This window comes from Corvus hawaiiensis, chromosome 1 (genome assembly GCF_020740725.1).
Source record: "Corvus hawaiiensis isolate bCorHaw1 chromosome 1, bCorHaw1.pri.cur, whole genome shotgun sequence".
Classification (NCBI taxonomy): Eukaryota; Metazoa; Chordata; class Aves; order Passeriformes; family Corvidae; genus Corvus; species Corvus hawaiiensis.
Window position 1 is genome coordinate 56,685,211 of NC_063213.1, and position 15,621 is coordinate 56,700,831.

Genomic DNA, 15,621 nt, shown 5'->3' on the forward strand with positions numbered 1-15,621 from the left:
CTTCATGTCGTTCTGCAGAACACTTAAAAGATCAAACTGTGAATCCCCAGCAGAACCTCAGCTGTTCCAGAAATACAGATAAAATGCACAAAGCAAAACAATACATTGTGTCTCATCCCTTCTGAAAGTCTCAATTTATTCATCACAATTCTTGGTACTGCCCACCACTACCAGCTTCTTTTAATCAACTGCTTTATACTCATTCCGGTAATTGCTTGTTATCCATTTCCACACCACTGGCTTATTCATTATTTCCAGCAAAACAGTACAGACCTCATTTTACGAAAGTGATTTGTGTACAGTACATAACATAATTTATTTTTAATTTTAATGGAGTTTGATTGAAGTTTAATTCAAATAATACATTAGAATTTTCCTTTTTAAATGCATTTCAGTATAAGTGGATTCTCTTTTTCTTGATTTCTTTGAAATTACAGTGATTTAAAAATAAATTAGAATTAAAAATAATGAAATTGAAAAGTATTGAAAAACATAATTTCACAAAGAAAAAATTGATGTAAAATCAGAAAACAGTGATGCAGAAAGAAATTTCTTCCTCTTTCAATACACATTCCCAAATTTTTGTATTTCTAGAGCAAAAAATACTTTAGAATTACATAAGTGTAGAAATAGCTACAAATGGTAGTCAGAATTCATTTCTTAACAATATTTAATAAGCTTCTTAAAAGATTAATTTCTAAAAATAGCTGTAAATTTCTAAAAATTAAAATATAGTCAATTTTAAAATAAATAAGGGATTTCTTAATTTCTGTATGGGGAAACTTCCATTGTTGATAAAAAGTAAGTGTATACTTACCTTTTCTAAATCAGAAATGTTAAAAAGTAGCATGTTGTATTCATGAACACAAAGGATTAAACCTTTTAAAGGTTGTTATGCAAAGAAAATATCTATTATTCACAGTGGGTTTTTTATGATTTATTACTATTCTAAAATGTATATTGTTTGAAACGTCTCCTTGATTTTGAACTTTAAAACAAATGTAGTAGAATTTATACTTTCAAAGAACTCTGACAATCCAAGTAAGTAATTTCAGCCTCTACAACAAATTGTTTTTAATATAATCTGGTTTAGCTGGTGTTTATATTTAATCATGTTTGGAAATTTCTTCCTGAATCACTTAACTTGTAAAAATTGAGAAAATTGGTTTAGGTAATTTTAGAGATTTGTATAGCTTCTTTGTACTTGGGGAGACAGGATAGTTTGACTACTTCAGATGGGGAGAAAAAAAAATAGTCCCACCATTTTTTTTAAAAAATTGGTTTAGGTAATTTTAGAGATTTGTATAGCTTCTTTGTACTTGGGGAGACAGGATAGTTTGACTACTTCAGATGGGGAGAAAAAAAAATAGTCCCATCATTTTTTTTAAAAGTCCCTCAAAAAAACTCTGAGGAGCATATAAAGCCACATTAACTATGTGGCACTTTTTTGTTATAAATTTATTCCGTTTGACAGCATGAGCATATAATCTCCCATGGCAATCTCTCCTGACATCACCACACAGAAAGGCGGCTAGAACACTTTTAAAGGACAGAACAATTACATATGTTCCCCCAAAATATTGAGAGGATTTGGGGTGAAAAGATGATCTTGCATTGAACACCGTTTAGTAGGAGAGTGATAAACCAGCACATTTGAGCACAGAGATAAATGTCAGGGTACTGAAGAAATCTCTTTTCTACATTCATCTTGAATGTGAGGCTGCATATTTATCTGGCCAAAGGACCCTGTGCCCCTCAGCCCCTCCTTGGGAACAGCACAGTTAACAGAGCCCGTCGAGAATTTAAAGATCCAGAGATCTTCAGGGGGAGACAGCAACCAAGGCTTCACTTCTCCCTCCCTAAAGTGACGTCCATTGCATGTAAAGTGAGACAACTAATGCCTGTGGAACCTGAGAAGGGTTTTGTACCATGCTTGTTACAGATGCCTAAATATTAGGAAAGGAAAGGAAAGGAAAGGAAAGGAAAGGAAAGGAAAGGAAAGGAAAGGAAAGGAAAGGAAAGGAAAGGAAAGGAAAGGAAAGGAAAGGAAAGGAAAGGAAAGGAAAGGAAAGGAAAGGAAAGGAAAGGAAAGGAAAGGAAAGGAAAGGAAAGGAAAGGAAAGGAAAGGAAAGGAAAGGAAAGGCATGAATATTACTAAACAAAAAAACAAAGGGAGATCGTGTACATACGGACCTTGTACTGTGATGTGATTTTTCACACTGTTTATAAAGAAATATTTGATCTGTGTATTTGAATCTGTGACACTTTCACATTTAAATATTATGGGGTTTGCTGTTAACTTCAGCATATTTTTCTTATAAATCAAGGACTTCAGAAGTTGATGAGGAATTTCTGTGATTTAAACTAAAATATATTGTGAGCATAAATCAAGTTCTTGGAAAGTATGCACAGTCTCCTGCAAAAACTCACATGCTGCTGGCCTTTTCCTTGAAAGTGAGTGGTACCAGCTCCCTCTTTTCTCTGGGAGAAATCAGGGGTCTCCCTTCTGCCCTCAGCAAGTTTCCCCTCACTGGCCTTCCAGGTGCTGCTTCTAAACCTCTTAGAAATAGGAAGGGCATGTGGAATTGCTGGGGTCAGTTTTGAAGTCACTTTAACCTGTAGGATTTCTTATATGCTGGTTAGCATTGTGAGCCCAGATAGAGTAATTATATGCTTCTTTCTGACATGAATTATTTTCGTTTGTACAGTATTGTATCTTTTTTTGTTTGTTTAGTTATTCTAAATCAGTTAGATTCTAGGCATACACGTTTTGTAGCTATAAAACCACTTAGTTGAATTACACTTCTCTCTGGGTAAGGGGATTTGGGTCCACCCCTTCCCAGTTAAATCAGTGTATGAGGTGGTTCAGGAGCTGGATCATAATCATCCTTGAGGTCCAGAAGATCATGTGCTGGAGGGTACCAGCTGGGAGAACTGGGAACTAGGCCATGTGCTTTTGCCCCATGGAGACAGAGGTGATTGATATTTGTTTTGTGATTTTTATTTTTTTTCCAGTGGCAAATCTCAGTATTTGCAGGAATTGGCTCCGAACAGAATATTCTCTGCATCGGAAAATGGACTGCCTGTGCACCCTACTCCTCTGCACACCCTGTTCTCCTTGCCCCCCTGCCCTGTGCATCTCCAGCTGCAATTCTGTCGGGGCAAAGACTTTGCTGTGATTGGGGGTTCTTCAGCAACCAAGTTTATTGATGCTTCCCAAAAGCATTCATGGGCGCTTACTTCCTGCCGGAGCTCTGTGCTGACTGTGAAAGGAAAGTAACCAAAAAAAACCAAACCAAACCAAACCAAAACAAACCAGAAAAAGAAAAAGAAAAGACAAAAGAATTCGCGTTTTTCTGGAGGGAAAAAAAAAAGTTATTTCCCATGATGGAGGCGGGAGGGGGGGAGGCGGGAGGGGGGGGGGGGGGCGTGGGGGGTGAGAACCGAAACCCCAAAAGGGTTATTTCCCAGCGCCTCGCACGCTGAGCTCTAGGAATGAGTCAGGGCTCTCAGTGCTGCCGCAGCCGGCTGAGCCCGCGCCCGTGCAGCGCCGAGTGCGGCGGAGCCGGGCCGGGGCCGGGGCCGGGCCGGGCCCTGCCGGGACCCCCCGGGGCGCTCGCCCCGGGCCATGCCTGGCCGCGGCGCTCGCGGCGACCCTTGCGGTATGCGGCTGCCTTTGGCAGGGGCACATGAAGGATTTCATTGAGTGTGAAGACAGAGAGCAGAGACAGAAAGCAGAAGGAGGCGGCTGCAGCCTTTGTAGTCGGGGAGGAATGCGGAAATGTTGAAGCACTATGTCAAACTTTTTTGAAACGGGGTCAAGTCACATTCAGCCAGCGTGGGAAAGCAAGGGAAAAAAAAAGTTGAGGAGAGGGGGGGAAAAAAAAAAAAAAAGGCAGCAAGCTGCTGCTGCTCCCAGGCAGAACAGAGGCCGAGGGAGCGAGCGAGGAGCGGCAGCGCAGCGCCGGGGCAGCGGCGGAGCGGCGGCGGCGCCGAGGGCCGGTGCCGGAGCCCCGCACCGCAGGCTGCGGCCGGCGGGGCTGCGGTCGTGGCGCTGCAGCTCCCCGGGGGCCGCCGGCCGCGATTTTTATTTCGCGTTTTCCTTTTCCCCGGGCAAGGTGGGGGCGGGAGGAGCGGGCTGGGGGACGAGTACGAGCTCCTTCTGCGCCAAGGTGCAGCCCGGCGGCAGCGGCGGCAGGAGGATGCGAGCCGAGGGCGGCCGAGCCACGGACCAGCTACCTGTGTGGCCCGGGCGGCCGCTGCCGGGACCTGCCGGAGACATCGCCATGTGAAGGGGCAGACCCCGGGCCGGTTCTCCACCCCGCCTCGCTCAATGGGAGGTTCGTGTTAGAGAGGACTCACCCCCTCCCTCCCCCCCCCCCCCCCCCCTCCACCCCCCGGGGCTGAGGATTATTTGGGGAACTGGTGGCGGTGCAGGCGGCCGTGGCGTACACCAGGTAACGCGGGGCGCCCATGTGCTCCGCGCACCCGGCCCCGCGGCGTGGCCCACACGCCGCCCCCTCCCCGCCCGGCCCGGGAGCCCACACCGCGCACCCCTCCTCCCCGCGGGCGGCACCGCGGACGCGTCCCTTCGGCGGCCGAGCTAGGGCAGCGCGCCCCGCGGTGCCGCCACAACCCCCTCGGGGTCGGTGCAGGGGCGCGGAGGGGCCCGCGGGGGAAGGGGTGCCCTCAGGGGGAGCCGCCGGGGGGGTCCCCTCGGCGTCCTGCCGAGCAGCGGAGCCGGCCCCCCCACCCCGCCCCGTCCGCTGAGAGGAAGCGCGGGGACGCGGCTCCCCGCGTGTCCCCCGCCGCCACCCCCCGCCGCCTGAGGGGCACCCGCGGAGGGGAGCTCGGCGGCGCGGCGGGGGCAGCGGCGGCCGGGGGCAGCCCCGGTGCCCCGCCGTGCCCGGGGAGGGCGAGCACGGGTAAGTTTCCACGCGGCCGCGCCGGGGCAGAGGCCCGCCGGCCCCGCCGCCACGCACGCGCGGCGCCGCTGCCCGCCGCTCGGGGGCGCCCTGCCCGCGGCGCGGGGCGGGAGGGGGCGCGGGGGCCGCGCCGGGGGCTCGGGGCGGGCAGGGGACCCCAGCACCGCCGGGCTCGGGCAGGGGACCCCCCCCGCACCGCCGGGCTCGGGCAGGGGACCCCCCCTGCACCGCCGGGCTCGGGCAGGGGATCCCCGCACAGCGGCTCGGGGCGGGCAGGGGTCCCCCCGCGGCGGCCCGCGCCTGGTGTCGCCCGGTGATGCTGCCCACCGCTGGCTGGGGCGGTGCGGTGCGGTGGCAGCTGTGCTGGGAACTGAAGCCGGCCAGGCAGGGAGCCGTCTCTGGGTGCAGCCGGGGAGGAGGGATGAGCAGTGGGCACAGGCTTCCTTCAGATTGCTGTTTTCATCTGCAGCTAAGGTGTAAGATAAGTGTAAGTGTGCGGAATAGCCCTGGCGCTTCGTGCGTGAATTCCACTTCAGGGATCCCCGACTGAGCTATGTGGGGCTCTTTCATCCTGGGACGGTAAAAATGCGGTGTAGGAGAGGGCTAGAGTCCTGGAGGTCACAGTATCGCTGTATTAAAAAGGGTCAGGGGGAAGGGAGGAATTGATGTGGAGCTTTGTGAGCAGAGAGGATTTGCCCAGTCCTGCAGAAAGTGGATGAAACTGGATGCAGAAGGAAGTGCTTCTGCTTTTCAGCCTCATGCACTCAGCAGCAGAGCATGCTGTTCCTGAAGACATCTTTTACCATGGTGCTTTGCAGGGAGCTGCCAGTGACACACATTGCAATATCCACAGCCAAAACCCTTGCTTGTTAATAAATTTTCTGAAGTGCATATTTCTGAATCTATTTCAGCACACAATGCTTCATAACATATTATTGTCATCTAAATATGTATGTATTTCACCCCTCCACAGGTGCTTTGTTTCTTGCGATGTGCTCATAATGTGTTCATGAAGGGCTTAGCACAGGAGAGAGCAGACCAAGGCAGCAACCTCCAAATGCTATTATTTACAAGCAAGTGACAGTAATACAGCATAAAATATATCCAAGACTCCACCATGTTCAATGACTCAAAACTTTTGAGTCCCAAAATCCTGACATAAGTTCTTGGATGTACACTTTGTCTCACACATGAGTAGTTAGCTCTGCCATCTCATGGGGTCATCATCTTTAGCTCGTTCCTCAGTAAAACCCCTCAGCATGCTGTTGCTCTGTAGCCGTGTGCCTGGCCTTTTGCACAGACTGTGATAACTTTGTAGTGTATCAGCCACTCGGGGACATTGATACATATGTCACCCTTGTGGTTCACATCTTCCTTTCCACCACGATTTTGCTTTGCATGTAGCTATCTACTGTATTAGCTTAATTTTAGCAGGTTTTGAACAACGCAAAGTAATGAAGTAAACTAAAGTAAACTTACTTTTCTTGCTTGGTTTGTCCTCCAGATTTGTTTGGCTTTACACAGGCAATGCTCCCAAAGACTGTATGATAATTCCTGGTGGCCGAAAGAGGAGGCACATTGTGGCCAGTATAGAAAAGGAACAAGAACAGGAGGGCAGGAGCTTCCTACTGCCTCTCTGCCAGAGGTACCAAGTTGAGTGGCCTGTCTGCACCCAAGCAAAGTACTGGTTTTCAGAAAGTAAGTGAGACTGAGAGCCATCTCGAGGCACTTGGAGAGGAGGAAGAGGACTGGTGCCAGCATGGATAAGGACAGCACAAACCTGGCTGACCAGCAGTATGAATGTGTGGCTGAGATTGGGGAAGGAGCCTACGGGAAGGTGTTCAAAGCCCGAGACTTGAAGAATGGAGGACGCTTTGTTGCACTGAAGCGGGTACGGGTGCAGACCAGCGAGGAGGGGATGCCGCTGTCCACCATCCGAGAGGTGGCGGTTTTGAGGCACCTGGAGACATTCGAACACCCCAACGTGGTCAGGTGAGGAAGTGGGGCCAGGGTCCTGATCAGTGGGGTCCTGGGTTTAGTATGTGAATTGGGTGAGCAAGGGTTTGGGGGCATAAATGGAATGGACACTAGTTTGGGTTTGTGGCTGAAGTGAGCACTAAACTGTGTACATGAAGTGTGGTTTGAGGTTTCAACAGGCCATGGAGCTGCCTGCCAGACCTCACCTCATCCCTGTGCATTGCCTCCCACACACACAAACACCCATCTCCAGAGGCATAGGTGTGTGATTTAAGTGTTGGAATGGATGGGCAAGGAGCCATATAATATTGTTTCCTCCGGCATGAGAGAAAATGAAGAAAACCCCAACCTCTGCCTGGTTTTGTCTGAACTATTAGTACTGCCAGCTGCAGCTGATTTTTAGCAGCTCTGTTCATTATAGAAATGGCAGGAATGAGAGCAGTAGTGGAATGTGCATTCTAGCTTTTTAGATGTTCTTATAGAGAGCTATAGATCATCATGTTAAAGAGAAGTAACAGCTTAAGACTTCAAGCTTTTCAGGCAGCCTTATGGTTGAGTACTGTTTGGTACTAATTTTCACCATGAGCTGCTGATTGTGCTATCAAAAGGGCAAAAGTACAGGTGTCAGACCTTGCTCACAAAATGGTGGCAGTGGCCCCAGGATGTCCTTTCTGTTGTGTCAATAGCATAAATCTCTGATAAATGGCCTGTGCTCTCAATGATAAGATTAGCCCTACTGTAACCTCTTACATTTTTCTGTAGCTAGAAACCTTCAGCAGCCTGTGAGTGTCTTTTATTAAAATTACGGACTTTTCACTTTGCAGATACCCATATTGAAACTGGTCAGCATCTTGCTGGTGGTGCTGTATTAGCAGGAGTATTTCCCATTCTTTGCGTTACTTATGCACATATTATACAGCGAAAGGAAAACATTTTGTATTTCACTTAACACCAAGACTCTCTCAGTCCTAGAGAAATAGATACTCTGAACTTACAGGTGAATTTCAAAATGCCTTGCACATGTAATCATCCTTTTTTTGGAAGGTCTGAGATGAGGGGGTGAGATTATTAAGTGCAGGAGCAAAGATGAGACAGAGAATAATACTTAAATTACAAAAGTCAATAGCTAGAGATGAATTAATTTTTGTTCATTTCAAGGCAGCGTAATGTAACAGTCTCCTTTATGTCAAAGCTGAATAGGCAAAGTGTATGTATTCTGAAATGCTGATCATGGAGTGCAGGTCATTGGTCTCACTTCAGTGAGCAGTGGGACATATACAGGCTGCAGCTCACACTTCCATTGCTCATCAAGCAAATCCACAATTGGCTGGCACCTGGTAATGCCAGAGGCTTACTCAGTATCCTTCAACAGTGTGGATGTCTTTGCTTGGAGATCGTATGTTTGATCACAATCAAGTGGCTTGGTTTAGAGGAGCACATACAAAGTTCTTCTTTGGCAATAGAGGGATAATTGGAAGTTGTCAAAATCTTTGAAATTCAGCCCATTAATTTATGAAAGAAAATGAGGATTTAGTTGTCCAAGTTTTGGCATTTATGTATTTGAAAGCTAAAACTTGTTTGGGAATAATTGAACATAATACTTAAGAATTTTTCTACCATTGACATCTTTCCCTATGATGTAAATGATCTTTTTAAGAGCTTTCTAATCTTGAATGCAGCTAAATCATGAAAGTAGAGTTCTTGTTTTCCAAAGAGCTATTTGATGAACTGACTATGCAACTGCAGGCTTCTTTTGCATGATTTAAGTGCAGTTGAATCTCAAGAGAGCATTGTATAAATACACTGACGCTTCAAATATTTTTACAAGCTTGAATGAAAACTAATTCTCAGCAAAGCAGTGAGTATTTCAACCAGCAATATGAGAATGTAATTTCAATATAAAAATCTTTGTGTGTTCCGGGTCTTCTTAGTGGTGTTGTGAAGCCTGTACCTTTTGCCATAAGCAGCCTTTCAGACACAAGGGGCTGTTTGGTAGGGTGCCTGGGGCATTGGTTGCACACCTTCTTCCACAAAAAGGCAGAAGATAAGCAATTTCAAACATCTCTTCTAAAATGTGAGGAATGCTGTTCAAATACTCATGTCTTTTGTCCATATTTTTAATCTGTAGAGCAGATAAGGAGCCCTCTGGAGTAACCAGAATCATGTGCTTCAAATTGAAAAATTATTTGAAAACATTTAAATGGCCCAGTTCTGTTAGAAAATATGGTAGAAGAGTTTGCAATTTATTGAAATAAAACATCTATTTTTGTATTATGTAAATATACTCAGAAAAGGAAGTACTATAAAAGAAGTGCTGCAGTCTTAAGCAGCTGATCTAACTGTACTTTATTGAACATATTATGCTCAAAAAATTTTAATTGTTTGGGCCTGCATTCTGGAAACTGCTGTCATGGCCAGGCTAATAACTAAAACAATGCCAGATGCATTGTCTACATACTGGATTAAAATGTACATTGTTTTCACAGCACTGGGATAACAGCACAAATATTTAAAACCAAATATTTTTGATTTTGAGGGGACATCTAGTTCTTTTCTGAATATTACAAGCAACTAGCATGAGAGAACTACGTTGGAATTGCAAATTCGATGTTGTGTCTGTTACCTTTAAGTAGTGGCATGTGTGATCCATGAGCTGCTCAATGCAAGCCAGCAGCCATTCTGTGAGTCAGAATTTAGACACACTTTGTACAGATGAGCTGCACAGGCTCTGTGCTCCGCTGTGGTACTCTGGCATCAGCTGACAGCAGAGATCACAGGCCACATGAACTTAGGCTGTGTCATTTTCAATTCAAATGGTAGCTCTGGGCTTCTCCAGGGAGTACAGTAAGGAGCTCAGCAGCTCAGGGCTTCTCTGTTGCCATGAAGTGGTGCTAAATGTGAAGAACAGTTTGGTAAGGAAAGACCCAGTATTTTCTAGGCACAGGTAGAGCTCCATGGCTTTGCTGGTCATAGAACCAGGATTCAGGACCAGCATTGCTACTCCAGCCCAGGTTTGTCTTAACAGTTGTAGATTCAATTCCTCTGAGACATATTTAGAGCCAAAACTGGTTTCCAGTGCTTGGCACTAGGGTTGGAAGAGAATTTTATCCATAAGGGAGAGATGTCTAAATAGCACAGAATAATTTTAAACATAGTATTTATCATATTTTTCCATGCTACAGCTTGCTAATTATGAGAGCTTTGTTTTGTGTTCCTTTGTTCCAAGTCCATAATTTCCATATTTGTACAATGAAGAGATGCATTTTTCACAGCAGAGTTGCTTTTACAAAGATGGATAGTGAAGTTAGATAAGGCTTCACTACAGAATAAGGCAACACAGGGTGCAAGAAAAGAATCAAAGGGAAATATAATCTTCATCAGAACAGTGATAGTAATGAAAATCTCTGTACTGTAATGGAATTAAGGTCTGGAGGACTGATCTAAAATTTTGTAAGATTGTTAAGAATGATGTATAGAAAGGCATGGGGAAAAGGCAGTTAAGATAATTGTTATGTGCTTAAAATTCTTTCCTGTTCACATTTGCCCTTTGTATAGAGCTCCTCTCTGCCAGGACACCTTACTCTATTCTATTTATTTTTACAAAATAAAGTTAAAAATAGGATCTTCAAGAGTAAAGCTTACTGTAAATCCCTCTAAAATTAGGTATGTCATAGGCTTGGAAAAGTCCCTTGTACCTGGTAGGATGATCAAGGTGCTCCTCTAGCTCATCTTTCAGATAATAAGATGTCATGCTTTAGTAAAACTTTAATATATACAGTAGGTAAATCTGGCAAAAGTTGGTCCAGCGCTTATATAGCTTAGTGCTGTTCTAGTTGGGAAAAATGAAATATATGTAGATAAAGAACAGACTTTGCCAGGAATAAATGACAGATTCAGGAAATTCCTGTGTGTAAAACCCTGCTGCAAGATAGCTGTAAAAATTCTTCTTGTGATTATAATGCTAAATTCAGCTGTATTTTGCATTCGTTTTATCTCTCTCCTGCTGGTAATCAGATGAATAATTTTCCCCATATCTTAATCATCATCAAACTGTGAATTTGCACTCTGGGAAGGTGATATGCAAGACAGACTACTGTAATTCTTGCCATGCTTGTTTTCTATCGTATTTATATTTAACAGTTTTAGTAGCATTAAACCTTAAGCAAATTGAACAAACATGCAAAGCTGTGTATTTTTGCTTCCTATCTCATAAATTTTGTTTTATGAATACAACTTCTTTAGTATTTTCATGGTTTAGTAACTATTCAATTTTAAAATATCCAAAATTACATTGAATATGACCTATTAAAGTATAATCTAGTCTGGGTTGTTATTTCAAAGGTAAGTGTTAGAGATCTTGCCATTCAAAGTGATCATAACCATGTAAGAATTAAAAATCTTAATTCTCTCTTTCCTGTTACTTTGCAGAATATGTGCCCCAGCTAATTGACTTAGGTTCAACAGAATGATCCACCTAGCTGGAAGTCTAACTCTATTCCTCATTCTTTTTTGTATACGAATCGGTGGGGGGACAGCACAGTAATTATGATTATTTGCACAGTTACGCCATGTCCAAGTTTCTGTGTTACTTTATACCATTGAACTATAAATGGCTCTGTAAACTGCTCTCTGCAGTACAGCAGTCATCTCTTGCTGCCTTTTCCCTGCTTTTGCAGTCCAGTGGTCCATGCTGTTATCTCTTGGTTTGCACTTGAGTGGTTGATGGAGCCCATCAACTGATGGCCTTGCCAAGACCACCTGAGTGTGGGGGAGAGAGGCTGGCACACACGTCACTCCCCCATCCCTGCATATGCTGACATAAAGACCAGAACTTGCTTGACCTTGCTCAGAGCTCCCAGAAGTGTATAAATGGCTTGGGGCTTAAAATTTCCTTATACTTAGAAGGTCTTTTTATAAGTGTCTTTATAAGTTCCCTGTCTAGCCTGATAGGGCATTCAGAACATATCAGTAGCATATCATCAATACCTAGCTAACCTTTTGCAAAACAGTTTGGACGTGTATTTGTTTTGCTTTTTTCTGCTTGTTAAACTAAAATGATGAGGAACTAAAAAGAGGGAAAAAATTTCGAAAGGCAGTAGCTGATTTTATTTCTCTTTCTGGTTTTGGGTGATGCTGATGTTGGCTTCTGGCTTTATTACTGTACTGTTAATAAGTTGAAAGGATGATCTTCTCAAAATCATTGAGATGTTCCATCCCGTCAAGTGAAACATTTCTATTTTAGGGGGTGTTTGTCTCTAGTGAATTCTGCTTCCTTCCTTCTTTTTTCTGCCAAGCTAATGTTAAAACTTCTAGTCTGTGAGGTCATTCTTCCACATCACCGGTGTGCTGTATTGTGCGATACAATTTATTTTTGTGTAGCATCACTCATTGTGGCATCTGGCAAGCCCCTAGAGACAAAGAAATGGTGATCTTTGCATTGCTAGTTAGAGAGATTGTCTTGCACACAGAAAGAGTAAAATAAGATACCGGGATGGAGTGAGCAGAAGAAACTGAACTTGAAACTTGCCAAGTATTTGTGTGGCAGATGAATCTCAGCTGAGGTAGAAATGGTGGATGAGTAATGGGAAGGAAAAACTGAATGAGCTTCAGAGTCAGTTTTAGTCTCACACAAACAGGATGGTCTTCAAGGCAGATGTGAAGACAGGAAGTGCCTTGGCAGGAGAAAGGCATTTCCAGGCTGGAGAGCAGTTTTGGTCAGAGGGGAAGGGAGATTGTCCCTGCACTGTCTGGCCACTGCAAGGGACACTGCAAAGGTCTTGGGGAGGAAGGGACAGCCTACCTGGAAAGATGGCTTCTGTGATGGCTGGAGGGCAAAGGGGAATGATGTGGCTGCCACTGAACAGGGTACATAGGACTTGGAGAAATTAGTTGACAGAGGACATTGGGCAGAGAGTGGACATGAATGTTGACCTGTCATCATCTGCTTGCAACCTTACAGTACACAGAATGAGCATGTACAGGGAAAACAAGGATATTCTTGCCAATCATATGAATTGTTTGTTAGTTATGGATGTGATGATTTTGTTTTAATACATGATCTGGCAGAAACAGGACAAGATAAGAGCATCTCAGGAAGGAAGGGTTGAGTATGGAACGGACTTCTGAGCCTTCAAAAATTCAGTTTCTGGAGTGAGTACAAGAGCATTTTTAAAAAGTATTTTATCTCATTCTAAATCTAAGTTTTTTACAAAAAACATGTTTCCAGTTTTTGTATTGAGTAAATGTTAGTCATTTTAGATTATGTCCAGTGTGCCCTTCCTTCTTTAAATCTGTGGATGGTTATGTCTGTGCTGTTCTTGGAGATATTTAGTCTTGCTGGGTCCTGCCCGGAATGGAAAACCAAGTTGTTTCACCACAACCACTGCTGATGGTAGGCTGTGACTTCCAGGCAAGGGAATGGAGTGGGGTACGGGATTCAAAACTGAGCCTTGAAAAGGTTTAGATGCCAGGAGAGCGGATAGTGCACACTTACAGACAGGCCAGGGTGGGTTGATTGGGACTTTGCAGTTTACTTCATGATACTCACTTCCAGCTGAAGTGTGGAACAGAGCAGGGAGAGGAAAAGTGCTTGTTTTCCCAGGGTTTAAAAGAGAGCAGGCTGGACCTGGAGTTCGTGACTTAGCAAAGCACTAAGTCACTCAGGTGTGCTTGGTGGGATTTAAGCCATTGTTTGAAGCTTAGCACAGGTCTAAGTGCATTATCAAATAGAAATAGCTATGATACTAAGAATGCACTGAATTTTAAAACATCTTTCTGGGTAGAGATCGGGGAGAATATACATTACAGCATGAATCACAGGTGCTGATTCTTATTCATAGTTTAAAGCCTTATTTCTAGAGAATATTTCTATTAAAAGTTAAAATGAATCATCCAGAATTAGTAATACAACTATCCTGACAGAACAGTAACATGAATTTGACATCAAGAGTGATTATTTGTCATTGTAATAATTCTTAGGTGGTAGAATTTAGTTCTGAAGTTCTAAAATTATTTTACGAAGTTTTGTAACAGTAAATACAATAGAAGTTGCAGTTCATTCCAAAACTTTGCTGTATACAGAGGATTTAGTTTTCTTGGCATGAAGTCTAGTTGTTTTCCAGTATTGCTGAACAAGTTGATTCTTAATGATCTAACAAATTATCAAAAGATAAGTGTGCCCACATACATAAATAACTAAGCTGTGGGGTTTTTTTAAAAGAGAGGAGATTTCTCCACTTATACCTGTTCTTCATATCTTCTTATATTCTGAAAAATACTTCTAATTATGCATGCATGATTATTTAACCGGTATGCCTTTAAACTCTAGAGCATTTGTATTTAATAAATAAACCACTTCAGAATTTTCCAAGGGGTGGTTTTCTCCAACATGTGCTTTGACATTTTCCATTTGGGAAGCTTTTGATGAGATGATCATCAAAGAGTGGAAGTGTGACTGTTAATTTCCAAACTCTTTTCAAAATACCTCATTGCATCCAAATTATTGTTTTGATTTTTCTATTTATTTACCCTTCATCTTTAAAAAATTGTCCCATCTGTAGAAAAAAAAGGAAGTAGTCTGCTAAATAATCGCTTTAAAATCAGGCTTTAAATTTCTAACAACACAGTTGTGTTTTCTTTAGGCAGTATAAAAATGTTTTATATGAGTAGTAAGAAACTCTTTCATATGGTGCTTTAGATATTTTTTAGGGTTTTAGAAGAAGATGGGTTTCTGTTCTCTGAAGTATCTTGCATAATTTTAGGACAAGGTGAACATTTCACATACCTAAATACAGGGCAAATTTGCTTGTATTGGTAGAGTTGTGCTAGGGTGGGTTTCCCATTACATTCCTAGCAAACAGTTACAAACTTAGCAAAAAGTTCTGTACTGTTTTAAAAGGGTTCATACCAGTACTGACTGCTTATTACTCTGGATTATCATTAACAGGTGACTGATCTTCTCTTAATAAAAGAAAATAAAAAACTAACTCAGACATGAATTCATCTTTACAGGAATTTCCCATATTTAATGATTGAAAACTCAGTTCTAGTGTAGATGAATCATACAGAGTTTAAGTGAAACCTGTTGAGTCTGGACTTTTGAAACATTAGTCAGTGCAGAATGTTACATATTTTGATAGAAACAGAGAAATGAAGTGAGAAATAGAATGGAAAAAGCCTGGGTGATTTGTTTCTCTCTTTTATGTGAAACTTTGGCTAGTCTTTTATTATCTATTTGAAGTGTGGTCAGTGTGATAAATTGCTGTTTAACAGTGCCAGAGAGCTCCCTTCTCCCTGAAATCAATTAATTATAAACTGGAAATTTCAGTACTTTGTTCACTGTTTCTTAAGTTAGCATATTTCTAGGAGCTTTCTGTGATCGTAATTCCTAGCTGCACTGGTGCTTTTGTTTCTCTTCGTCTGTGGAGCCAGGGCTCTACTGTAAGGATAGAATTCTATCACTTTTTTTTCCACATTTGATGTGGTATTTTGCATACAGCTGCAGAGTAGACAGTTACCTTTGAAAAGAACATTTGGCTGGTTTAATTTGATTAGAGCAAACCACCTCAATCATTACTGAACTAGGACCGTTTTCAGTTTAACTTGGCTGTAGGAGCTGGGAATGTACTGACTGTGCTTAGACGTTTGGGGGAGGACTCATTTGGGTACACAGCTACCGCCGAAGTGAAACAACCTTAGAGGACCTTGCGTACTCTGCTCT

The 15,621-nt window shown here is 43.3% G+C and overlaps 1 protein-coding gene across 5 annotated transcripts in view; it reads left to right on the forward strand.

The window, feature by feature from the left end:
- Nucleotides 1-4,061: 4,061 nt before the first annotated feature.
- Nucleotides 4,062-15,621, forward strand: part of CDK6 (cyclin dependent kinase 6) — a 141,539-nt gene continuing 129,979 nt past the window's right edge. For 2 of the 5 annotated variants that reach the window (XM_048305556.1, XM_048305563.1), the window contains exons 1-2: nucleotides 4,062-4,340; nucleotides 6,430-6,917. In XM_048305556.1, the coding sequence (XP_048161513.1) occupies nucleotides 6,685-6,917 (233 nt within the window). In that variant the 5' untranslated portion in view covers nucleotides 4,062-4,340; nucleotides 6,430-6,684. Of the gene's footprint in view, nucleotides 4,341-4,398; nucleotides 4,458-4,846; nucleotides 4,926-6,429; nucleotides 6,918-15,621 lie in introns of those variants that run through there. The other 3 variants (XM_048305533.1, XM_048305545.1, XM_048305537.1) reach the window with 3 other exon arrangements.